At 39.4% G+C, this 22,377-nt stretch overlaps 2 protein-coding genes across 2 annotated transcripts in view; both read right to left on the reverse strand.

The window, feature by feature from the left end:
- The window catches only part of MSH2 (mutS homolog 2), a 54,078-nt gene extending 48,096 nt beyond the window's left edge, over nt 1-5,982 (reverse strand). The window contains exons 1-3 of the mRNA XM_004686223.2: nt 5,705-5,982; nt 2,769-2,923; nt 416-694 (exon numbers count right to left, since the gene is read on the reverse strand). Of these exons, the coding sequence (XP_004686280.1) occupies nt 416-694; nt 2,769-2,923; nt 5,705-5,915 (645 nt within the window). The 5' untranslated portion in view covers nt 5,916-5,982. The remainder of the gene's footprint in view (nt 1-415; nt 695-2,768; nt 2,924-5,704) is intronic.
- A 5,435-nt stretch (nt 5,983-11,417) lies between these two features.
- EPCAM (epithelial cell adhesion molecule) overlaps nt 11,418-22,377 on the reverse strand; it is a 23,948-nt gene continuing 12,988 nt past the window's right edge. The window contains exons 2-9 of the mRNA XM_012727340.1: nt 19,717-19,824; nt 19,116-19,356; nt 18,492-18,557; nt 17,158-17,221; nt 16,224-16,325; nt 15,329-15,529; nt 13,352-13,396; nt 11,418-11,761 (exon numbers count right to left, since the gene is read on the reverse strand). Of these exons, the coding sequence (XP_012582794.1) occupies nt 11,720-11,761; nt 13,352-13,396; nt 15,329-15,529; nt 16,224-16,325; nt 17,158-17,221; nt 18,492-18,557; nt 19,116-19,356; nt 19,717-19,824 (869 nt within the window). The 3' untranslated portion in view covers nt 11,418-11,719. The remainder of the gene's footprint in view (nt 11,762-13,351; nt 13,397-15,328; nt 15,530-16,223; nt 16,326-17,157; nt 17,222-18,491; nt 18,558-19,115; nt 19,357-19,716; nt 19,825-22,377) is intronic.

Raw genomic sequence — 22,377 nt, forward strand, 5'->3', positions numbered from 1 at the left:
GATGAAGTACACTGCTCAGGGGAGCAGCAGGTGGGTCTGCCAGGCCATGTGGATCTCCTCCGGGGCAGGTGGGGATCGAACTCATGCGGAAGTGGCTTTAGCTTCTTAGTGCAGTGTTTTAACCCGCTGCGCCACCAGGGAGGGCCTCAAATAGGTGTTTTTAATGACCCTAAGTCATCTCCTTTTCACCCTGCACTGTGAAGGCAGAATTAAATAGTCTGCTCTGAGATCTATTAAAGATACAAAATGTCTGTCAAAGATCATCTAGGCATTCCTCAAAATAAAGTATTACTGTAACTAGATACAACAAATATTGATCTTTTAGCTAGTTTTTTCCTTAAATAAATCCTGGAATGTTAAATATAGTCTTTCCCAGGCTTCGTTTCACCTCTATTATCAGACTTGATTCCCTTACCTGCCTCAGCTTTCCCATGTCTCCTGAAGTCTCTCCTCCTGGTAAGACACACTCCTTTGGTCCAATCTGAATCAGCAGAGCCTCCAGATTGGAGAACTGGTCATTATCAGGGAATTCACACAGTCCTAACTTCCTCTGTGTGGTGTCAACATACCCAACTCCAACCTGCCTTTGGCCATCGACCGTAGACATTTTAATACCCACAACACCAATGGAGGCTGATGTATCATTGTTTCCAAAGAGAATCTCTTCAAATTGAGAAAGATTACCGGGCGAGGCCTAAGCAAAAATAAAGTTTGAGACACTGTTTAACATACTTTTAAATTTACTAGCAAACACAAATTACCCCACTCTAATGAATTAAGAAAATGTTTTCTCACCAAAAACTGCTTTCAAGCATATATTCCAAAGATTACCACATTTTCTACAAAGTATACTCCTTATATTTCTAAATATTTTCAGAACATTGGGACACAACTATAAAAAACTGTATCAAAAGCGATGGTCAGTTTAGAATTTTGCAGTTGGGTTTATACACATAACCAATAAGGTGCCTACAGTGATGATCCCTTTCATGCTATGCTCATATTTCTACATTCTGCTAACTACCTACTGGTTGCACATGTCAGTATTTACTGAGTAGGTATCCCCCCACAGCAGAGCAGCTTTATCAAGCTTATATATGGACCTTTAAAAGTCATCTCTATATACAATATATTTATCTGTAAGATGCAGAGATTGTTCTAGATCAGTGATTGCTAAATAAAGGGTCTTTGAACTATTTCTGTATTTCCAAAAAGCTGGAAATTTCTCTCTAAGGTTATCTAAGCTAACTAAAAGGTCAAATTCCTTTGCTTTTGGATGAACTTATGTCAAGTTAGTGGGTGACAATTCCAGACTTCAACCTGATAAATTGTTGCTAATGAGGGACTTCTGGGGCACATGATGGACCATGGTATGGAACATGGGACAGTTACAAGTGGTCCAGAAGAGCACAGTGACAGCCAAATTTAAGCAACCATTAGTCACGAGTGCCATGATTATGGTAATTATTTCTTTTCCTGATATGGTTCTGAATCCCCTGTAACTATGCATAACTGAATAAATCTAGACCTAAAAGGAAAAATGTGTTATCTGATGTTGAAGTAAAAACAGCACTGATGCATTCTATCACAGGCATAAGCCCTCAATTTCTTCCTGACCTAAGAGAGTTGAAAGACATGAGGAATAAAGTGACAATCATGCATTCACTGAGCTTATGATCGAAAATGCCGCTATTGTTACTAGCCGATTTTTGTGAAAAATTAGAAAACATCACTTTGTGAACAACTTTCAATTAAACCCTTCTAGGACAAAGGCTAATTATAATACTCTAAGTAAAATTCTACTTTTTTCTGTATACTCGAAATAAAAATTCCTAAGAAACTCCATAATATAGAATACTAAATTCTCCCAAATGTCATCTTTAGTATATTCACAGGGGCTGGGAACAAAATGGAGTAACAACTGAGGAATACTGTACCTGTGGCTGCACCAACATCAAATATCTAAATAGTGTATTAAATCTCACAAGAAAAAACTCACAAAACTTTTACGACAGAAAGCATCGAATTTTTTCTAACTTTCATCTTTCTAACTTTCTAATTTTACTTGCTTATGAAGAAACAGATATAGAAGGCTGGAAAATTTGCCAAGGTTCACCCAGAGGAACAGGAGAAAAGAAATGAAATCTGCTGACTACAAGTCCAAAGCACTGTCCCCCTTAACCCCATTTGTTTCCTTTAATAATAAATCTCACCATCCTAACATTTTAACTACTCGTTTATTCCAGTATTTATTTAGACCTACCCTGTGAAAGCGTTGTGTACATAAATAAAAGCACAGCTTTATAGACTAGTAAGGAAAACAGTCATTAAATAATATTTTTTAAAAATAGCACTACTATGTCCTTGAAGCCACTAGACATGCATGTCAATGAGCCATTCTAGGTATACCAAGGAATAAATGGCCATTAAACGAAGATCCAGACTTATAAAAAGTACAAGCTAGTGGGACAGAAAGGACAAATGTGTATAAAAGAGATTTGGGGGGACATTATAAATTTGTCCTTGTTCAATGCTGGTATTCCATCTTAATAGAAAGGCTATTTGTGTTTCCAGGACTAAGACAAAGTTCAGAGCTCTCATGTTCATTTTTTAACATCTGAATTGCTATTAAACTAATTTTAAAAAACACATACTAAAGAACATTAAAATCTCAAAGCATTTTACTATTACAATGTGGTTAAAATATTAAAACAGTTATCTCACTTTAACTCTTAAAAAAAACTAAATTTAAAAAAGAATATAGTTACCTTAAATGCCAAATACCAATCATTCTCCTTAGAAGCCTTATTTCCAGCTCTATTCTTATAAACTTCAACTCTATACTGACGAACTAGAAGAAGATCTTTTACAAAAGATTCAAAATTCATTTTACTAAGCACAACACTCTCCAGAGTCTTTGCTCCTAAAGAAAAACATTTAAAAATATACATTACTGATTTGATAGTGTCCAAAAACCTAGTGCCCCAAAGAACACTGCTGTTTCAGTAATTCACTCATTCAATTAAGTGTTTAGCAAGTACCTATTACACGTTTTAGGAATTTCAGTAAATAAGAACAAAAAGTGGTGAGGAGACAGCCTCCTACTCCTGTGGAGTTAATACATCAAAATAAAAAATTTTCGAGGAGAGACAAAAATAAAAGTAAACAAACACATATGTAGCTAACCTTACTTCATTCTTATATTTTTCATGGGTTTAAATAAAGTCTTATATAATTACTTAGTGTTTATAAAGAATTAATTTTTTTTTCAAAAGGGAATCTATTCCCAAGCATAGTCTATGCACAAAAAAAGCATTACTTTTTGCTTTTAATGAGTAGTTGCAAGTATGTTCCATCTTACTGGGTTTTATTTTAATATATTTTGGAGACTTCCATCAGTAATTAATCAGTTTCTTTCTGTTTACAGCCACAAACATTCCAGTGATCCTAATGTTCCTGCTGGTATACATAGTGGTGTTTCTAGTCTTTGCTATTAAAACATGCTGCCTAAACAACCATGCACATGATTCATTCTCCAAAGATGAGGATATCTGTAAAATCCTTAAATGATTTTACCAAAGAGTTTTTGTGAGTTTAGCCAGGCTGACCCACCTGGTTGTGCCAGCTAACACTACCACCCATACAGTATGAGTGTATTTTCCCTATCCGGTCAACAGAGTTCTCAAATTTCGGTATCTTCACCTTGGATCACTGATTCTTAACTGAGAGAGACATTGCTCCTTGAGCAGATATTTGGGTTGTCACCACTGGCAGGGATGTGTTAGAGTACAGGCCAGTCCCCCACAAGAATCATTCTGCCCAAAATGTCAATAGTTGCTGACACTGAGAACCTACCTTAGCTGGAAAAGCGTCTCACACCTTAGTTTTGATTTACAAAACACATTATTGTAAAATCTTTGGTTACATTTCACTTTGGATAGTGAAAGCTGCAAGAAACCAGTCCCAGGAAACAGTGGTACAGTTGTGGCTTTGAGCTCCTCTCTCTTTTTTTTTTAGTTATTTCAAGTCATTTCAGCAATTTTTAATAACTAATTATCCATCCTTTAATAACTCATTATTCTAACCTAAGTAAATATTAAGATAATCTTTTACTTTCTTAAGATTATGCCTTTGGCATAAATGTCTAAGGTGAAAAACTGATACTTGAAAATAACACATCTAACCGACAATCTCTTTGCAAAGCTAAATTCACCTTTAAACACATTCTCACTTATGATTAAGATGGAGTGACTATAGTCTTAGAAATGTCCTTGGTACTCACATTTTAACCCTCAAAGGCAACAAAAGAAAAACTGTGTGTTTTTTAAAGCTATACTCCTCCCCTCACCCCAATCTACACTCCAATCAAAAAAAGATTCTCGGTTGCCTGTATTAAATTTCCTTCCCAATAAAAAGATGTAATGCTTAACATCCATTATTCCTTTCACAATTTAAACAGAAAACCAAAAGTATTAGAACAGGTACTTAGAAAAAAACAGTGACCTAATTTACCAATAACCAAATATATTCAGAACTTTTTACATCATTTTAAATGCTTTAAATTAAATAAATGCTTAAACTATTATAAAATGCGTAATACAAGGATTAAGAGGAGTGAAGTGCCTCAGAGTTGAATAATCAGGGTCATAATCCCTGTAAAATCAGAAAACTTTGACCATCACTAAACTGTGAAAACAATGAGAATCTCTGCTTGGTCTTAACTGGTCCCCAACACACCTGTACCTTACAACCCATTCTTCACACTACAGTCTATGCCACCCACAACTAACTGTATTTCAACCTCTCTTGCCTTCAATACAAAATTTCAACATCTCAATCCAGCCTTAAAGCTTCCATCATCTGATCCCATCATCTGGACCATTCTCACTTTCTGCTCCATTTGAAATACTAACATTCAGGTTCTCTCCCCAGCAAGCTCCTAGACCTAACTCCTTATTCCCTATAAAATTCTCCTATCATGATCACAATGGAGCCAAGAGGTAAAAGAGATCAAGATGAAAGTCTAGAACGTCAATTCCATAGGGCGAAAAGAGATGATGGTAGAGAGATGGGGCTGAATTCAAAGCTGAAGCAGTTTACAGGACTAACCCAACGTAACATATCTAGTAAGTGGAACGGCAGGACATGATTCCAGACACTGTGGCTAGAGTCCCAGATCCGACCACTTGCCATACTGCCTTTCAACATAAACAGGTGCCGTGCGGGAGATCAGCAGTATAAATGAAGTTTGGGCAAAACGACGTTGCTGACATAAAATGGTCTCCCCCTTTTATGCTCAAGCTCCCTCCTGGACTGGTGTGTGTACTAAAGATGGTTAACGCCGTTTCTGATGTGATCTGAAGGGCCAGGGCTAGATAGAGAGCCACGCGACTGCTGGAAAACTAAATAGAAAAACGTATCAAAACGCCTGGCAGGTTGTGAACACGTCTCCCAACGTGCTCTTAGTAGCTGGATTCAGGGGCAGCTGAGGGACATAATCAGGATGGAGGCAGGACAAGATGAGCGGGCTGGGGCAGCAGGTACCAGATCTGCTCCGGGAGGGGGGCGAGGGGAACCCGAGAAAACACTCTTCCCACGAGGCACCAACGTCCCCGCCCCCCGGCCAGAGGCCCGCTCACCGCCCACTTCCTGAGCGGAACCCAAAGCACGGGTACCCCCCCTCCGCAGGGGCCCCTGCCCTCACCTGCCGGGCCCATGTACTTGACCACCCCCTGGGTCTTGAACACCTCCCGGGCGGCCAGCAGCGCGTCCTCGCCGTGCGCCGTGTAGAAGTCGCCCCGGTCAAAGAGGCGCACTGTGGTGGTCGGCTTCTCCGGCATGCCCTGGAAGAAGCGCACGAAGCCGGCCTCGGCCGCGCTTTCCAGCTGCAGCGTGTCCTTCGGCTGGACCGCCATTTCGGAACCTCCCAGCAGCCCGACCCAGGGACCTGCACGACCCCGCTCCCGCAAAGCTGTTTCCCGCCTCCCCTCCCTGGTCCCCCTGCGGCGTCAGGCCGCAACAGAGGCAACCAATCATCAATCAGCCCTGCGTTTTGGTAGGTGGGTCTCCGCCTCAGCAGCCAATCACAAACGGACGCGGCCCAGCTTCCCGCGCACGCTGGTGTCTCTCTAGTGCGCATGCTTGAACCTAAACGCGGCTGACCCTAGGAGAATCCCCTGTTTAAAGGATTTAAATTCTCCGGGTTTTCTCGACCGCACAGGCATGTAATCTAGGTAGAACGTAGTTAAAGCAGGCCACCTGGTGGGCAGTTCTGGCGGGTTTTGAGTTCGTACCCGGAAGCATGCGAGTGAAATCAGAAACTTGAAAACAAACAAAAAATAATCTTCCTCTCTAGGCCAGTATCTTTTTCAAAATCGGCCTCCTTCTTATCCTACAGTCTCTTTTTTCCTTCTGAAACTGCCAGCATCAAATACAGGTTTATTCTCCACAAATTTCTTACTGCTCTTTTCTAGCCAAATCCTTTCTGTTTTGCCCATTCCTTGATTGATCATGCAAAAACATATTTATGTAACCTGCCGTGTGCAGCTAAGATCTGAAGCTCCTAGTAAAGAAAGATTACTGCTTGTTAAGCTTACATTCAAACGAGTGGCTGCAGAAATATATAGTGGATAAGTTATATAGTAACTACAGTTGTACCTCTGTATCCACCTGGGAACTGACTGTAGAAACCTCTTGATGTCAAAATCCACCCATGCTCAAGTCACATCTAAAAGAGCGTAGTATTTTCATATAACCTACGCACATTCACTTGTATGTGCTATGAAAATAGATGTGTTATGGTACCATTTAGGGAATATTGACAAGGAAAAAGTTTGTATACGTTCAGTACAATCACCCTAGGGCAAACTACATGACAGTGTATTTTTTTTTTTAAAGATTTATTTACTTATTCATACAGAACTGGGGTACAGGCCAGAGATGTGGAGGGTGAGAGGATTCACCAGAAACAGAGTGGGGAGCAGAACAGGCAGATCGACGAAGTACACTGCTGAGGGGAGCAGCGGGCCCGGCAGGAGAGGTCTGCCTTGCCATGTGGATCTCCTCCGGGGCAGGCAGGGATCGAACTCATGCGGAAGTGGCTTAAGCTTCTTAGTGCAGTGCTTTAACCCACTGCGCCACCAGGGAGGGCCCATGACAGTGTATTTTTAATCAAAGGCTGGTTTAGTAGATGGATGAACAGATATAGGAGGGTGACAGCAAGCTGATTAATGTTGGGAGTGACCAAATGAGCAGATTTACTTAGGGACTGGATAAAGGCAATAATAAATCAGGCCTTGCATCCAAATGTGATAAGGCGGTAACAAATTGGGCCTTGCATCCAATTAACAGGGACCTTGCATCCAGGATGGGACTAGCTGAAGGTGATAACTGGGCCTCACATCCAAGTTTGATAAGGAACTGGGCCTTATATCAAAGGACACAGCGATGAGTCACCCCTTTGGACTGTGAACCTAGGATCTATATAAGAGACCCTCCCCCCTTATTGAGTTGGCAGTAGCTGCCACCCTAGGGGCTCCATCTTAGCTGCTGTCCGGGAGCAATAAACTCTGCTTGCTCAACCTTTCTGCCTTTCGTCTTTCTTTCTTGTGGCCGGTCACAGAAGTTGGGGCAAAACAACACTTTAATGTTTAGGAAAAAATAAAGATCGAAAAAAAAAATTTTTTAATACAACATACACATTTTATATTAACTTTATTAAGATTTATTTTTTATATATCTATGCATACAAGCACTGGGGTACAGGCCAGAGGTGCCGGGGTTGAGAGGATTCAGCAGAGACAGAGTAGGGAGCAGAACATGCAGATGTACTGAAATATACTGCTGAGGGGAGCTGTGGGTGAGCCAGGAGAGGTCTGCTGAACCACCTCCCTGGCTGGGGATCCAAAACCTCCCTGGCTGGGGAATCCAACCAGTAATTGCAGTGGCTGGCAATGGGCAGCAAGAGGCTTCACCAGAGACAGAGTGGGGAGCAGAACAGGCAGATCTACGAAGTACACTGCTGAGGGGAGCAGCCGGCGGGCCAGGAGAGGTCTGCCACGCCATGTGGTCACCTCCTGGGCAGGCGGAAATCGAACTCATGCTGAAGTGGCTTTAGCTTCTCAGTGCTGTGCTTTAACCCGCTGCACCACCAGGGAGGGCCGCATTTTCTTTATTTTTAAATGTGTTTAATGTTTAAGCTAGGTATTAGCTGCTCTTATATTCCAGTGAGGAAACTGAAACTTGGAGATGTGAAGAACTTTCCTAAGAGCAGAGGTATTATCTATCTCTGCCTTTAAAACCAAAAGGGTAGGGCCCTCCCTGGTGGCACAGCCTGGAAAAGCACAGCACTAAGAAGCTAAAGCCACTTCAGCATGAGTTCCATCCCCAGCCGGGGAGGTGACCACATGGTGTGGCAGACCTCTCTGACCTGCCCGCTGGAGCAGCGGTGGACTTTGTCGATCTGCCTGTTCTGCTCCCCAACCTGTCTCTAATGAAGCCTCTCACCAGCCCTGCCCTCTGGCCTGTACCCCAGTTCTGTATGCATAAATAAATAAATTTAAAAAACAAAAAAGGTAGAAGGTATCCACAACAGAGCCAGACTGCAAAGGACCTTGTATGCTCCTTTGGGGAAAGAGTATATTATTTTTGTTGTATAAAACTGTTAAAAGACAAAGACAGGAGAGCACCATGTGGGTTAGCTCCATGGCTGGGGATTGAATTCATGCCTCAGTGCCCGATGATAGCTTGATAGCGCTGAGACTTGAACCCCTGCACCTCCAGGAAGGCCCCTACAGGTATTGATTCATGATGAAAACTTGCAGCCTATATGTTATAATTCAATGTTATGTCAATAAAATTTTTGTCTTAAGTGCTATGACCAGCTTTAAGCAAATCATTCTGAGAGTAATGGGGAGTTTGAGAAAGGGAATAGTAAAAAGACCTGCAAAATTTAGCGGCACATTTATTCCTGAGATAGAATTACAGGACCTGGTGACCAAAGGAAGAAGATATCAATGCCATTAACTGATTCTAAGAATACAGGGGGTAAACTTGGTTTGTGAAAGATGATGAGATTGTTAAAGGCTAAGGTAAGTGAAACAGACAATTCAGTTGTGAACTCAGGATGAGAGACAGTAATGGAAATGGTATTTATTATCTAGGCTTAAATGGTAATTAAGGCAAAGAAAAGATGAAATCCTCCAGGAAATCCAAAATTAAGGATACATCTTGGTAACAGTATTTTGGAGAAGAGGAAAATAACTAGAGGAGACCAATATATACCAGAGAAGCCAGAGAAAAATTGTATAAACATCTTGTGATAGAAAGTAGGGCAGTCACAGTGATAAGGTATGGAAAGATCAAATGATTAAACATTGGAGGAAACAGTCCATTGGCAGTTAGTAAATTCAGTACTGACTTTGGCCAGAGCAGCTTCACAAAGACCAGAGATATAGTAGAAATTAGAGAACGCTGCATTGAAGTGTCTCTAAACTTCAAATTAGCACTTTTTGCCTGCTCTGTAAAAAATTAATTGGAAGTTGTCAGTAGAGGGCGCTGGAGAGACACTACAAGAAGAAAGAGTAGTGTTTCCCTTGCAGCATCAGGAGCTTCTCCATCACCTGATTCTCTTAGCTGGAGTGGCTTCTCCAGCCACTGGTCCTCCAGGAATGGACAGCAGCCAATAGCTTCCTAGCACCTCACTCACACACCAACTATAAAAGGCAACTTTATATCAAGAGGCTTAGCTTCCTAATAGAATGCCTTTGGTATCTGCTGAGCTATCTCCCTATGAATAGCTTATACCCTAGTACTTTAGAGCAGAGACCAACAAACTTTTTAAAGGACCACAGTAAATATCTTAGGCTTTGCTAGTCATTCAAGTTTGTTAGAACTACTGACCTTCTGCTGTCATTCAAGACAGCCACACACCTTATATAAACGAATGTAGCTGTGCTCCAACAAAAACTTTATGGACACTAACATTTTACTTCACATAATGTTCGTGTATCATGAAATGTTTTTTTTCCAACTATTTATAAATGCAAGAACGATTCTTAACCCTATGCTGCATTACAACAGGTGCTGGGATAGCCTACTTGGCTGTAGTTAATGACTCCTACTCTAGAAGGCATTTCCAGCAAGTTCCACAAAGCAGATTTCCACAAGTTCTGCCAGTGCCCCATCACAGTGACTTCTCTGCTAGTCAGTGAACACAGTGCCCTCTTCCATAAGGTCTGCATCTTAGGGTGTGGGCTTGGGGTGAAGTAGAAAGATTCTCTTCTTTGGATGTTCCCTTAGCCCCAGGAAATAGTTGTTGCTGTCAGTATCTGCTACTCCTATTGCCTTTTATGTGCCTTTTGTTATTAGCTGTATTAAATTCTACCGCAAATTTACCATCTAACACAGTAACATTTACCTGTTGTTATGGGTCAGGAGACCAACATAATATAACTGAGTCCCTTTCCTCCCAGCCTCCGGACTACATGAAGGTGTTAGCCAAGGAAGCGAGTCATCTGGAGCTGGGTGCTCTTCAATGTTAACTGGTTGGCAGTTCAGTCCCTGGTCATGGGACCGAGACCCTCAGCTCCTAGTCAGCCTACTGGGTGATACTCTCCACAAATGGCTTTGTTTTAAGGCTAACAGGAGCAACCCTGCTATTCCTACTTGTCTTTTAACTTCAGACAAGATATCAAAAGGCTCACCTTATTGGGACAGGTTCTCTCAATTATCTCCCTTTTACATTATTAGGGACCTTAATTACATCTGCAATTCTTCACCTTTGCCACAATAATGTAATCTTGGGAGTAAGAGGTGATCATACTCCTAGGTCTCCCCATAATCTAGGAGAGAGAATTACATAGAACATATTATATCAGTGGTAAGAAATCTTGGGGGACATCTTAGAATTGTGCTAACAGGAGAGGTTAAAAGTCATAGATAATTGTTTAAATTTAGTTTTTATACTTTTTCTTTAAAATTTCCTAAAAAAGTATTTTGGGATACTCTAATTTCATATGAAATTAATAGTTTTATGTAAAATGACTGCTGACTTTCATTCAAGCATACAATTCATAATTCATGGTTCATAACATACTCTATTTCTGCTTCAAGATATTTGCTAAATGTCAATCTTTGTCTAAAATAGAACCTTAGCTTCAGAGTATAACTGTTTTCTGTGTAGTTGTTACATGTTATTGGTTATCATTTTATATTGAATATACATGATTAGTTAGCATTCAGAGCATTTCTTAACCTAGCATGTATATACTGTGAACTCTGGTTCAATAGGATTCAAACAGAGGAAATTTAATTTTTGGAATGTTTTATTTCACAGTTCATAAAAAAAGTATATGTACAGTGACTAAAAGTAAGAAGGCAGGTTTTAATCACAAAGTCTTCATATTCTACTGTGGAAGGATATTTAATGCGCACTCTTTATTTGATGTCATGCCTAATTTTAACTATGCAAGATTGCATAGTAAACAAGTTCTGGGTTTTACATCAGATCTGCATATATCTAACACATGTGGTCAAATTTTAAGATCGATAAGCAATTTCAAGCTGCTTATATTTAAAAGTAGAGTGACGTTTCAATATTACAAATATGTAATGTTAAGCTAAGAAAGCAGATCTTGAAGGGATTTTCTTGTCCCATGCTCACACATTTGTAATTGAGTCCAAATTTCCCTCCTTGCAGTTACTCTTCAGATGACAGCAGCTATGCATGGGGTGTCCTATGCATCTCACCCATCTCCTTTACCTGAAAATATAAGGGAAAAAGAAAAAAATTAAATGCTTTCTAATATTTTCTTCATTCTGAAAATATCTTTTTATTTTTAAGAAAAGAGTTTATTTCATTTATTTATGCATAGAAGAACTGGAGTATAAACCAGAGGTATGAGGATGAAAGGATTCACCAGTTGGGAGATGCACAGGCGGATCTACTAAACACACTGCTGAGGGAGCAGTGGGCAAGACAGGAGAGGTCTGCTATGCCAAGTGGGTCAGCTATCTGCCCAGGGATTGCAGCAGTGACTATGATAACTTGATAGCACTGAGACTTTAACCCCTGTGACAGGAGGGAGGCCCCTTCTGAAAATATTTTTAAAAATTAGAAGAGGAAGGCAAGATGATGCTCCTCTACATTTATAACTTATTTGAATTCAAAGATTTACTACAAAGAGGCAGACCTTGAATGCATAATTCAACTGCTATTTAGTGAAGATGGCCAAGGTGGCCTAGATCTTTAAAAATAGTTCAGATTCTTATTAATGTAGACCATGTTTACATCTAGGAAGAATCATTTCCTATTACTACTCCTTTTATAAGTGAGGAAACTGAAGTTCAGAATTAAGTCACTTAGGCCACATAATAATGACAGGTAAAACTGAGACAAGATGCTGGCAGACATTTTGCTCTGGGGTAAGCATGGGGTCAACACTTTTCAGATTACTTTGTTTAATCCCTAAAATGGATTCACACTATTATCCCCATTTTACAGATAAGCAAACATGGGGGCTTACAAAAGATAACTTATCCAGTAAACAAGTGGTCAAACCCAGGTCCTAACCACACTACCTTATCATTTTTACTTCCTTGTGCTCTGATTCAGTTCAGGAATACTCCCCCAGACCCATGGTCACCAAACCAGGTAAGCCAGATGACTATGTCATGTAAAGAAAATGTTGGAATTTTCTAGTTCTATTAGGATTTTCCCCAACATTCTTTAATCTTGTGTTATTTAGTAAAATATTAGTAAAGAGCATATATAGAATCACAACTGTATATGCAAAATATTGGTATAGTGAAAATGTTCTTGATAGGGTTTAGAGACAAGTGTGTTCGTATCCAAGGGACTATAATACATTAACGGCTACACACTTTGAATCAAACTAGTATGTGTGACTATTTAGTATGTAGCAGATTTTCAAGGCCATGTAGTAAGTTCATTTTTAATGATTATTATTTCACTGGTGCAGAGACAATAAATCAGGTCATTAGTCATACTGAGTTTCTCAGATGTGAATTCACTAGTGTATGCATCTAAAAGATTCCACTCAATACTGACACTATGTAAAGTAAAAATCAGACTTCCTAACCTCCTATTTTATGAGAGAGAATTCAATATAAAGTTGTCTGCCAAGTAATTCATGCGAGAAAATTGAGGTAACAGCCCCCTGTAGGATTATTCCTAAAACCTTCAGGTCTATACTATGAAGGGACTTCATTATATTGAGACCCACCAATGTATATGACGGTACATTATTAGGTGCAAGAAGATTAGTAAATAAGATCCTTTTATTTATTATTTATTTATTATCCTTATTTATTTATTAAACAGTCCATTTACCTCAGCCTTCTCGTATTTAGCTGTCCTGTTTCTTTTGGAAATAACCTGAAAGAAAAATTAATAACATATTAGATGCTACCCAAATAAAAAGCTGATCTAACTTGCTTTCAATAGGCATGATTCCTATCTGGCCAAATTCGATAAAAAATATCTTTACAGAGACATTTTTTTTTTGTAAAGTTTCTCTATTAAACTTTAAAAAAAAATTAGAGAACAAAATGCATCAAACAACAATGAATAATCTATAATTAATCTATTAATTAATTCAATAGCATGGTGTGTGCATTCTTTTTCCACATTTATACATTTGTATCCCTAGATAAAAATGTATATATATAAACATGCATATAATTTGGGAACATGCAAAATTATTTCCCCTCTTTATCAACATTAAGAATCCTTCCCAGCCCTCCCTGGTAGCACAGCGAGTTACAGCACAGCACTGAGAATCTAAAGCCGCTTCCGCATGAGTTCAATTCCTGCCTGCCCGGAGGTGACCACATGGCGTGGCAGACCTCTCCTGACCCGCCCGCTGCTCCCCTCAGCAGTGTACTTCGTCGATCTGCCTGTTCTGCTCCCCACTCTGTCTCTGGTGAATCCTCTCACTGCCCCTGAGCCTCTGGCCTGTACCCCAGTTCTGTATGCACAAATAAATAAATCTTAAAAAAAAAAAAAAAAAAGAATCCTTCCTAATCAAAAATGATAAACTCATTCCTTTTAAGAGCCACTGTATTCCACAGCACGGACAGGCCAGTTTCCGCATTCATTCTTCCACCCAATGTACACTTCAGTCTTTTCCAAATTCACCCTGACCAGCAATTCTGCGATATATAACCTCGACCATGCTCGTAAGTACTTTTGTTTTCATTTCTATTGGACAGTTAGATTTTATGATCAGTCTTTCATGTGTTTACTTACCATGTGCTATTCCTCTTCTGTAAATTACCTATCCTTTGTCCTTCTTCCTTTAGTTACTTCATTAATTTGTAATAATTCTTTATTTATGCATATCCTTCTGTACATTGTGACTTTCCCCCAAGCTTATCATTGCTGTTTTTTATTCTGTAGTATCTTTTCCATATAAAATGTCTAATTTTAATGAAGTTAAATGTTTATATATTCCTCAACAAATTAAAGATTTCTTGTCCCTTGCTTGGTTTCCTTTAACCACAAGGATGTGCCAACATTTCCTAAATTAATTTTGAGATTTGTTTTGAATTCCACCACCTTTAACTATGAATGAGCTAGAATTTGAACATGGGTACACTGTCCAATTTCTTACACACTGCTGTGCTCCATAATGTGCCATTCACACATAACTGAGCCCTGCTAGGGGAATATACAGTCACCATTTCAACATTTTTCTAGATTGATAAAAAAGTGCAGTAATTTCACTACACTGAAAATGTTAAGTCTTACATACCTTCAAATCTATTTCTGAAATCTGATATATCAGCAAGATTTGCTAAATGCTGAAGCTTCCTTACATTTTTAGAAAAAACCCTGCATCAATAGGTAATAACAATGGTTTGAAGCACTGCTAGATTCAATTTACTGCTCTTTTATTTAGAATTTTGCTTCATATTTACCATTTTTAACTTTTCTATGCTAATCTTAATTTTGTATCCTGTATTTTCATTTCACTTAACGATTTGGGAGTTCAGGTAGTTTGCATTAATTTTGGTAAGAGTGACAAACTATTTGTAGAAAGAAGAAATGATGAACATTTGCTGCTTTGGGAAACCTACTAAGAGACATATGAGGTGCTAAGTTTTTTCCAAATTGGTATTCTTTCTTGTTTTGTAAATGACTATTAAATAAAAAGCACCAGATAAAATACTCATTCATGACAGAGAATTGTTAAAAAGATTTAGTTTCATTCAAGTGTTTTGAAATGTGGATACAGATTTTTCATGTCATCACCTTACCCTGAAACAATATTACCCTTAAATGAAATTTTACTTGCTCTGTACTCACCAGCACAACAATTCCTGCAATAACTGCTATGGCCACAACTACAATGACAGCAATAATACCAGCCTGTAGACCCTGCATTGAAAATTCAGGCGGTTTTTCATCTACATAGTAAATGAAAGCTTTGCTAGCATCCAGATCCAGCCGTTCCCCATTTACTGTTAGGTCCAGTTTTTTGGAAAGAAATAAGGATTCATCTTTAACCTATAATGAGAAGGAGAAAAACAATTTAAAATATGCAAGAAGACCAATCACGGCCACATATTATTATATACCAGATGCAGACCAAAAGAACTGTTAGTCAAGAATCTATAAGATTTTAGTGATAACAAGCTCATACACGGGAACTTTAAAAGAAACTTTATTAATGGGAAAATTTCAAATATATACTAACGTATAAAGAATGGCATACTGAAGCGTGTATGCTTTTCACCCAAATTACAAATATATAGCCCATCTTATTTTAGCTATTTTTTCTATCCTTTCTCCTTCAGCTGTCCCCAGTCAGAATTCCCAAGTTTCATCAGGAAACAGCTCACTGTATTAACATCTAAGTGAACTACCTTAATCATTTCCAGCTACAGCTTTTTTTTTTTTTTTAACTATTTCTTGTTCATGGTAGTTGTAACAGGATGTGTTTTTTAAAACTAAGCAACTACCAAGGAGGTAACTAAGTAATTAAGATATTCTAGACAGATCAACTTGATAAAAAAGGATAAAAAAACAAGAAATATGTTTAAGAAAGATACGTGTGAAACAGAGAACAAAATTACAACTCTAACTACTTGGTAAATATGGTTGACCTGTAGGAGAAATAGGTGATGAAAGACTTTAAGCATTTGATGCATGATAGAGGACTCTACATTTCTAAAAGGGGAAACAAAATGAAACTACTCACATCTTTTTCAAGATAATAAGCCACATCAGCGATGTCAACATCACTCTCAGATTTCTGAGAAGCATTTTGCTTCAGATCAATAGTGATAATATCATTCTCATACTGAGAGAAAAAGAATACAAATTAGTAACCTAAGCAAAGGTATTAAATATCATTAATCAGAATATTCAGTTATGATTGAGTTTATCATTAATAATTTAATAAATCTTTGGGAAGTCTTTGAATCTATTCAAGGAAATTAAGAAAGCAATGCAAATGAAGGTAATTATAACGCATATTTTTCTCTTCAAAAGACAATTTTCTCATAAAATTTTAAAAGATTTTTAAAAAATTGATTTATGCTTAGAGAACTGGGGTACAGGGCAGAGGTGTGATGGGTGAGAAGATTCACCAGAGACAGAGTGGGGAACAGAACAGGCAGATCTACTGAAATACACTGCTGAGGGGAGCAGTGGACAGGTCAGGAGAAGTCTGCCACGCCATGTGGGTCAGCTCCATGGCCGGGGATGGAACTCATGCTGCAGTGGCTTCTGAGAACTTCACAGCACTGTGCTTTAACCAGGTGCACCACCAGGGAGAGCCCTTAAAAGATATCAATGTAACTTATTTGGTTAGAAGGACTTTAAAACTAAAATGCTAAAGAAAATGAGGTATACAGGGCCCTCCCTGGTGGCGCAAGGGATTAAAGAACAGCACTCTGCAGCCACTGCAGCATGAGTGCGATCCCTGGCCAGGGACCAAACACACATGGCATAGCAGATCTCTCCTGTCTTGCCCACTACTCCTCTGTAGTTTATTTTAGTTGATCCGCCTGTTCTGTTCTCCACTGTGTCCAGTGAGTCTTCTTACCTCCTCCCCTGATACCTTCGGCCTGTATCCCAGTTTTTGTATGCATAAATAAATAAATCTTTGAAAAAAAAGAAGAAAATCTTACATCAATGTTTGTGATATATTTTTGATCCAGCTGATAACGAGTTGAAATTACCTCCTTGAGTGCACTGTAATTAAAAATCTATGTTAAAAATAAGAATACTACACAACATTAAGAAGCACTACTTTTAAACTAAACAGTTCACAGTCTAGAATTGTCATTAACCGAATTTACTTAAAATTTTATGTCATATTGCAACTATCATGATAGTAACTGACCAGGCCAGAATCATCCACTGATGCTAAAAATGTTGAATTCCAGTTTGATTAGAAACTGGATGTTTACACTATCCAAGTTTTTGCCCAGGTATATTATATTAATAAGAAAGGAAAACACAAGTTCACATTGGAGAAACCTGGCTGACATCACCTTTATCAGTTAACATCACTACTAGTAAAAGGACAAGCTGCCTGCAGAACACAAGATCCCCTGAGTCATTTTTCTGTCAAAAAATGTGTAACTTGTATTTCACTAAGAGGAAATGTCAGACAAATCCAAATTTGAGGGATACTCTACAGACAAAGCCCAAGACAGCATTCCATGTTAACAGAGAATAAGCCATGACTTCTGAATGCAGTATATGCTCCAGATTTGGGTCCCTGGGTCAGCAGGGGAAAATTTGGGAACAAAGGACAACATTGGGAAAGTTGGCACAGTTTGGTATAACATTCCATTTCCAAAATTGGTAACTGCAGCGATTATAAAAATGCCTTTTGTTCCCAGGAAAAGATACACTAAAATATTCAGGTATGAATGGGCATGATATCTACAACTTATTCTTAGATGGTTCTGGGAAGAAAAATATGTATGCTTAGAAAGTACACACACATACTCAACATATATACATATAAAAGGAAAATGGAGAAAATGTTTATTGGTGACTCTGAATGAGGGTACTATAAGAATCTATACTATTCTTGAAACTATTTCCAAAATAAGGTTAAAAATATAGTATCCTTGGGCCCTCCCAGATGGTGCAGTGGGTTAAAGCACTGCACTAAGAAGCTAAAGCCACTTCCGCATGAGTTCGATTCCCACCTGCCCCGGAGGTGACCACATGGTGTGACAGACCTCTCCTGACCCGCCCGCTGCTCCCCTCAGCAGTGTACTTCCTCGATCTGCCTGTTCTGTTCCCCACTCTGTCTCTGGTGAAGCCTCTCACCCTCCACATCTCTGGCCTATACCCCAGTTCTCTTTTGATACATAAATCTTTAAAAAAAAAAAAAAATATATATATATATATATAGTATCCTTTCCAGAAATATATGAAACAGCATTAAGAGTTTAAATTTCTAACAGTATAGGGTAGGGGATTTGTGCAAATATTCAATACTTACGTCTTCAAACTTTCTATATCAAAGGGTTTTTCTCTTGCTTTGTGTTTTAATTCAATCATGATCCAGCTGTAAAGTAAAAAGACAGTATTGACTATAACAACTGTTTATATTATTTTGCTAAAGGGTTAATACTAAAATTTCCAAAATTATGAATTACCAGAGAGGTAACAGAAAAGGGATTTATATATTAAATGTGCCCTTCATTTCTCTCTCGGCCCTCAGAGCTTATAGGCCGGAACACCCATTCCAACACTGACTCTGCATACAACATACAAGGTCATATAAAGTCAAGGATTAGCTGGTTGCATTGGGCCATATTCTAGTGAAAAGACAAAAAAGATACTGAAATAGAGAAAGTGACCCAGAGGCTCCAGAAGACAGAAGTGGGGAAATGCCTGTCTGTTGTCAGATCTTTACGTGCTAGCCCCTTTCAATAAAATCTTTTTGCTTACACTAGGTTGAGTATGCTCCTTTTCACTACATAATCTGCAAGACAGCTATTTCTCACTTTAATAATGAGGCAAATAAATAAACAGCTTAAATTACTCATCTTCATTTAACATCAACCCCACTTTAAGTACAATTAAGTGAATCTGAAAAAGCACAAGTAGCAGCCCAACTCACAAGGTTCTCACTGTTTCAGAGCAGGTGATTTCACTGTCCTTATCGGTTCTCCTGACTCCAGCAGTGTTCACACACCAGCAGGTGGAGGTGCCATTGCACTGCTTGGCTTTAAAGAGCCCTTTGTCATCACAGTCAGGGTCATAGAGCCCGTCGTTATTCTGGATTGCGCCCTCCGGTTTCACTCTCCTCCCAGACTTTGAGCCGGTCATTTCTGCCTTCATCACCAAACATTTGGCAGCCACTGGAAAGGAAACTTAATGTCAAACTAAAAGATCACTGCAGCTTTGTGCTTAAGGAACAAATTACCCTGAATTCTGAACTCCTAGGACCAAGGATTATTGAAGACTTGTATGTTTTCACTGTCTCAAGATAAAAAACTTCAGATATGCCAAGGGGATGGCAACTGAGATGGAAAAATGCACAAAAATATGTAAAAATAAACTAATATAATAACATAAAAAAAACTTCAGATATGATATAATTGCAACAAAATAGCATGCTTCAGATTTGATCCAATAAAATGCGTGCCAACTTAAGACATAACCATCGGAGAAGAGTAAGGCAAACTGAAGTTTAGAGGCAAAGAGGACATTCTACTCACGTTTGGAGCAGGTGACGGTAGTTTGTGTGCCGATCGAAGTGCACCTGCATTCGCCACTCCCGGTCTTAGAGCAGTTTGTAGTCAGTTTATAGTTTTCACAGGAGCAGTCTGGAGGGAGGGAAAAAATCCCTTCAAAAAATCCCTTCACTCTCAACTCTGCTATCCCAGCTACATTTTGTTGTGTTTAAAATGCCAAAGTTACATGAAAGAAAAGCTTTAAAAAGTAGTCCTGAAATGTTTTATTTTTCAACTGTAATTTTAGTGGCTGGCACGATGCTAAATATATATATTACACAGACATAGTCTAATTTACTTGCATTCTGGTTTTGAGTTTTTAATACAGTCCTTTAAGCACTTTTTTTAATGGAGGTAACTGCCTTATAACATAAATTCATGTGTGCATCACTGAAAGTCTGCATGTGTTTACACTACATTTCAATTCACCTCAAACAGTCTAACGCTATTCTTCACCATACATTGTTCCCTTTGTTCTGATTCCTTACCAACTCCTTGTTGGTAAGGAGTAACCACTAATTGGTCTTATAGTCCAAAAATTTGTTTGGACTTTCAAAGTTTATTTAGTTTATTTCTTCCAAATATAGCTTTATGATATTCCCAATATCAAGTTCCTTTTTCTTCCGTGTTTGTCAGTCACGGACTCCTTCTACAAATCAACAATTCCAATTCTAGGCTCTGTGAATAACTTGTAATCCAACACCCCTCCCACCTCATTTTAAAAAATAACAGAAGTTTGCTTTGGGACTTAATGGGAACATATCCAACCTTTGGACTATTTTATATCCTAGAAAAATTATATTTTATACCCTAGAAAAAACTGTAATTCAGTTGTGGGGGGGCACCTCTGTATGTGAACTTCCTAACTAAATTAAATCCTAATTTTGAAAGTGATACTAACCGATGTTAATAGTGGCACTGTTGTTAATAGTGACACCTGAAAATGTCATCATTTTAACTTCAAATTGCAAAGTTCGTCTAATCCCATTTGAGTAGCTATCAGTCTACAATCATTCGAAACTGGAATGACAAGCCAAAGAATTTTCATCTTGAGCCTTCATACCCCAAGTAGGCTTATGATTTTTCCTATGTAAATGTAATATGATTATTATTAATTCACCCAGCAAATTAATTTCTCCTCTCACAAAAGGAGAAAGGATTGCAGCTGTCCTAAACTACACTAGTGAAAGCACTTAAAAAGACTTTCAGAACACAGCTCATAGCATCTATCATTATGTTAAAGCAAATTAAGACTATGATTTTAGCCTCAGACTGAAGCTAGGGTTGGTTAGACTGCATTTATTTTAAAGGGTAATAAATTAGACCATAACCTCTTGGTGGGAGCTTAAAGGCTTTCCCAGCATGTTCTGGGCAATTGCCATTTCACTTCCAGCCACCATTTTGAAGCTGGCACCGGCTGTTGATTTAGCCCTTGAACCACCATAGGTTCCTGTCCCACTGAGCTGTAAAAAGAAATTTGCAGACTTTTTAGATAATTAAGCAGAGAAAAGCAAATTTTATTCAAGGAAGTAAGGGCACAGTTGCCAAGAAAGGGCAAAAGACGCCATTATGGGCCCATGTCCAAGGGGATCTTTAAACTTTTTTTCTTAAGATCCCACAATTTTGTGATTGGCTCTTCCTCCTGGTGGCTATGCTCCTCAAGGCAGATGTGCCCATTTTCCCTGCTTTTAGTGTTTCTCTATTTCTTTTTTCCCTGTCTGAGGTCTCCTAGAATTTACTATTTACTGTCCTCATCAGCCCTCCGGAATTTCTCTGCCTTTATCTTAGTGGCCTCCCTTAATTCCCCTGAAGTCCCTCAATGCACTGCCCCTAAAGCTGCCTGCTTAACCCTGACTTGCCCTGGAACTCCATTTTACAAATAAATCAACAGGTAGCAACCAAGATGTTCATTTCAGGGTAAATAAAACTGGCTCAAGCTGCGTGTCCAACATTTGGATAATGGTGCAACCTTCCACTCTGTAGATTGCTCTGTCACCATTTAAATCGTGTTTTTCAAGACGAAGGCGGAATGGAAAAACCCTGGATACTATGGAGGGTGGGAGGAGGAAGAGAACATCGACATACATACATCTATGAGGCTACATTTAGCGTACTGGTTTAGTAAGTATACTCAACTGTAGTTATGAGGTTTTCTTGAAGTGGTAGGAATTACGGGCTTTTCGCTCCTTATGGTTATCGTTATTTCTGGGTTCCCCACAGTAAACTTGGCGTTACTAACACGAACCTTGGGAAAGGGCTCGTAGTCGTGTAACAGGGTGGTCGATTAGTCACAGCCCAGGAGGGCTTTCTCCCACCAGCAGGTGCATAGCGGCCTCCGGGCTGCTACCAGTCCCCGCCCCAGACCCATATCCGGGGCAGGCCGAGGTGCGGCGAGGGGCGGGCGGGAAGGTGGCTATCGCGGGGGCCCCTTTGCCCTCTGGCCCTCGAGCCGCGAAAGTGGGCGCGCCCCGGCGGGAGGCGCAGGTCCTGCGACCCCGGAGGCGTCCAGGGCCTTCCTCCCCGCTCGTGGCCGAAGGAGGCCCAGGTCGGGCCGCGAGTCCCCCAGAGTCCTGCCCTGGTCATCTCCCCAAAGAGCACAGAGCAACAAAGCCAAGCTGCACCCTCTGGCGCGCGGCCGCCCGCGCC

The sequence above is a fragment of the Condylura cristata genome, unplaced genomic scaffold, assembly GCF_000260355.1.
Source record: "Condylura cristata isolate star-nosed mole 26May11 unplaced genomic scaffold, ConCri1.0 scaffold00020, whole genome shotgun sequence".
Taxonomy (NCBI): Eukaryota; Metazoa; Chordata; class Mammalia; order Eulipotyphla; family Talpidae; genus Condylura; species Condylura cristata.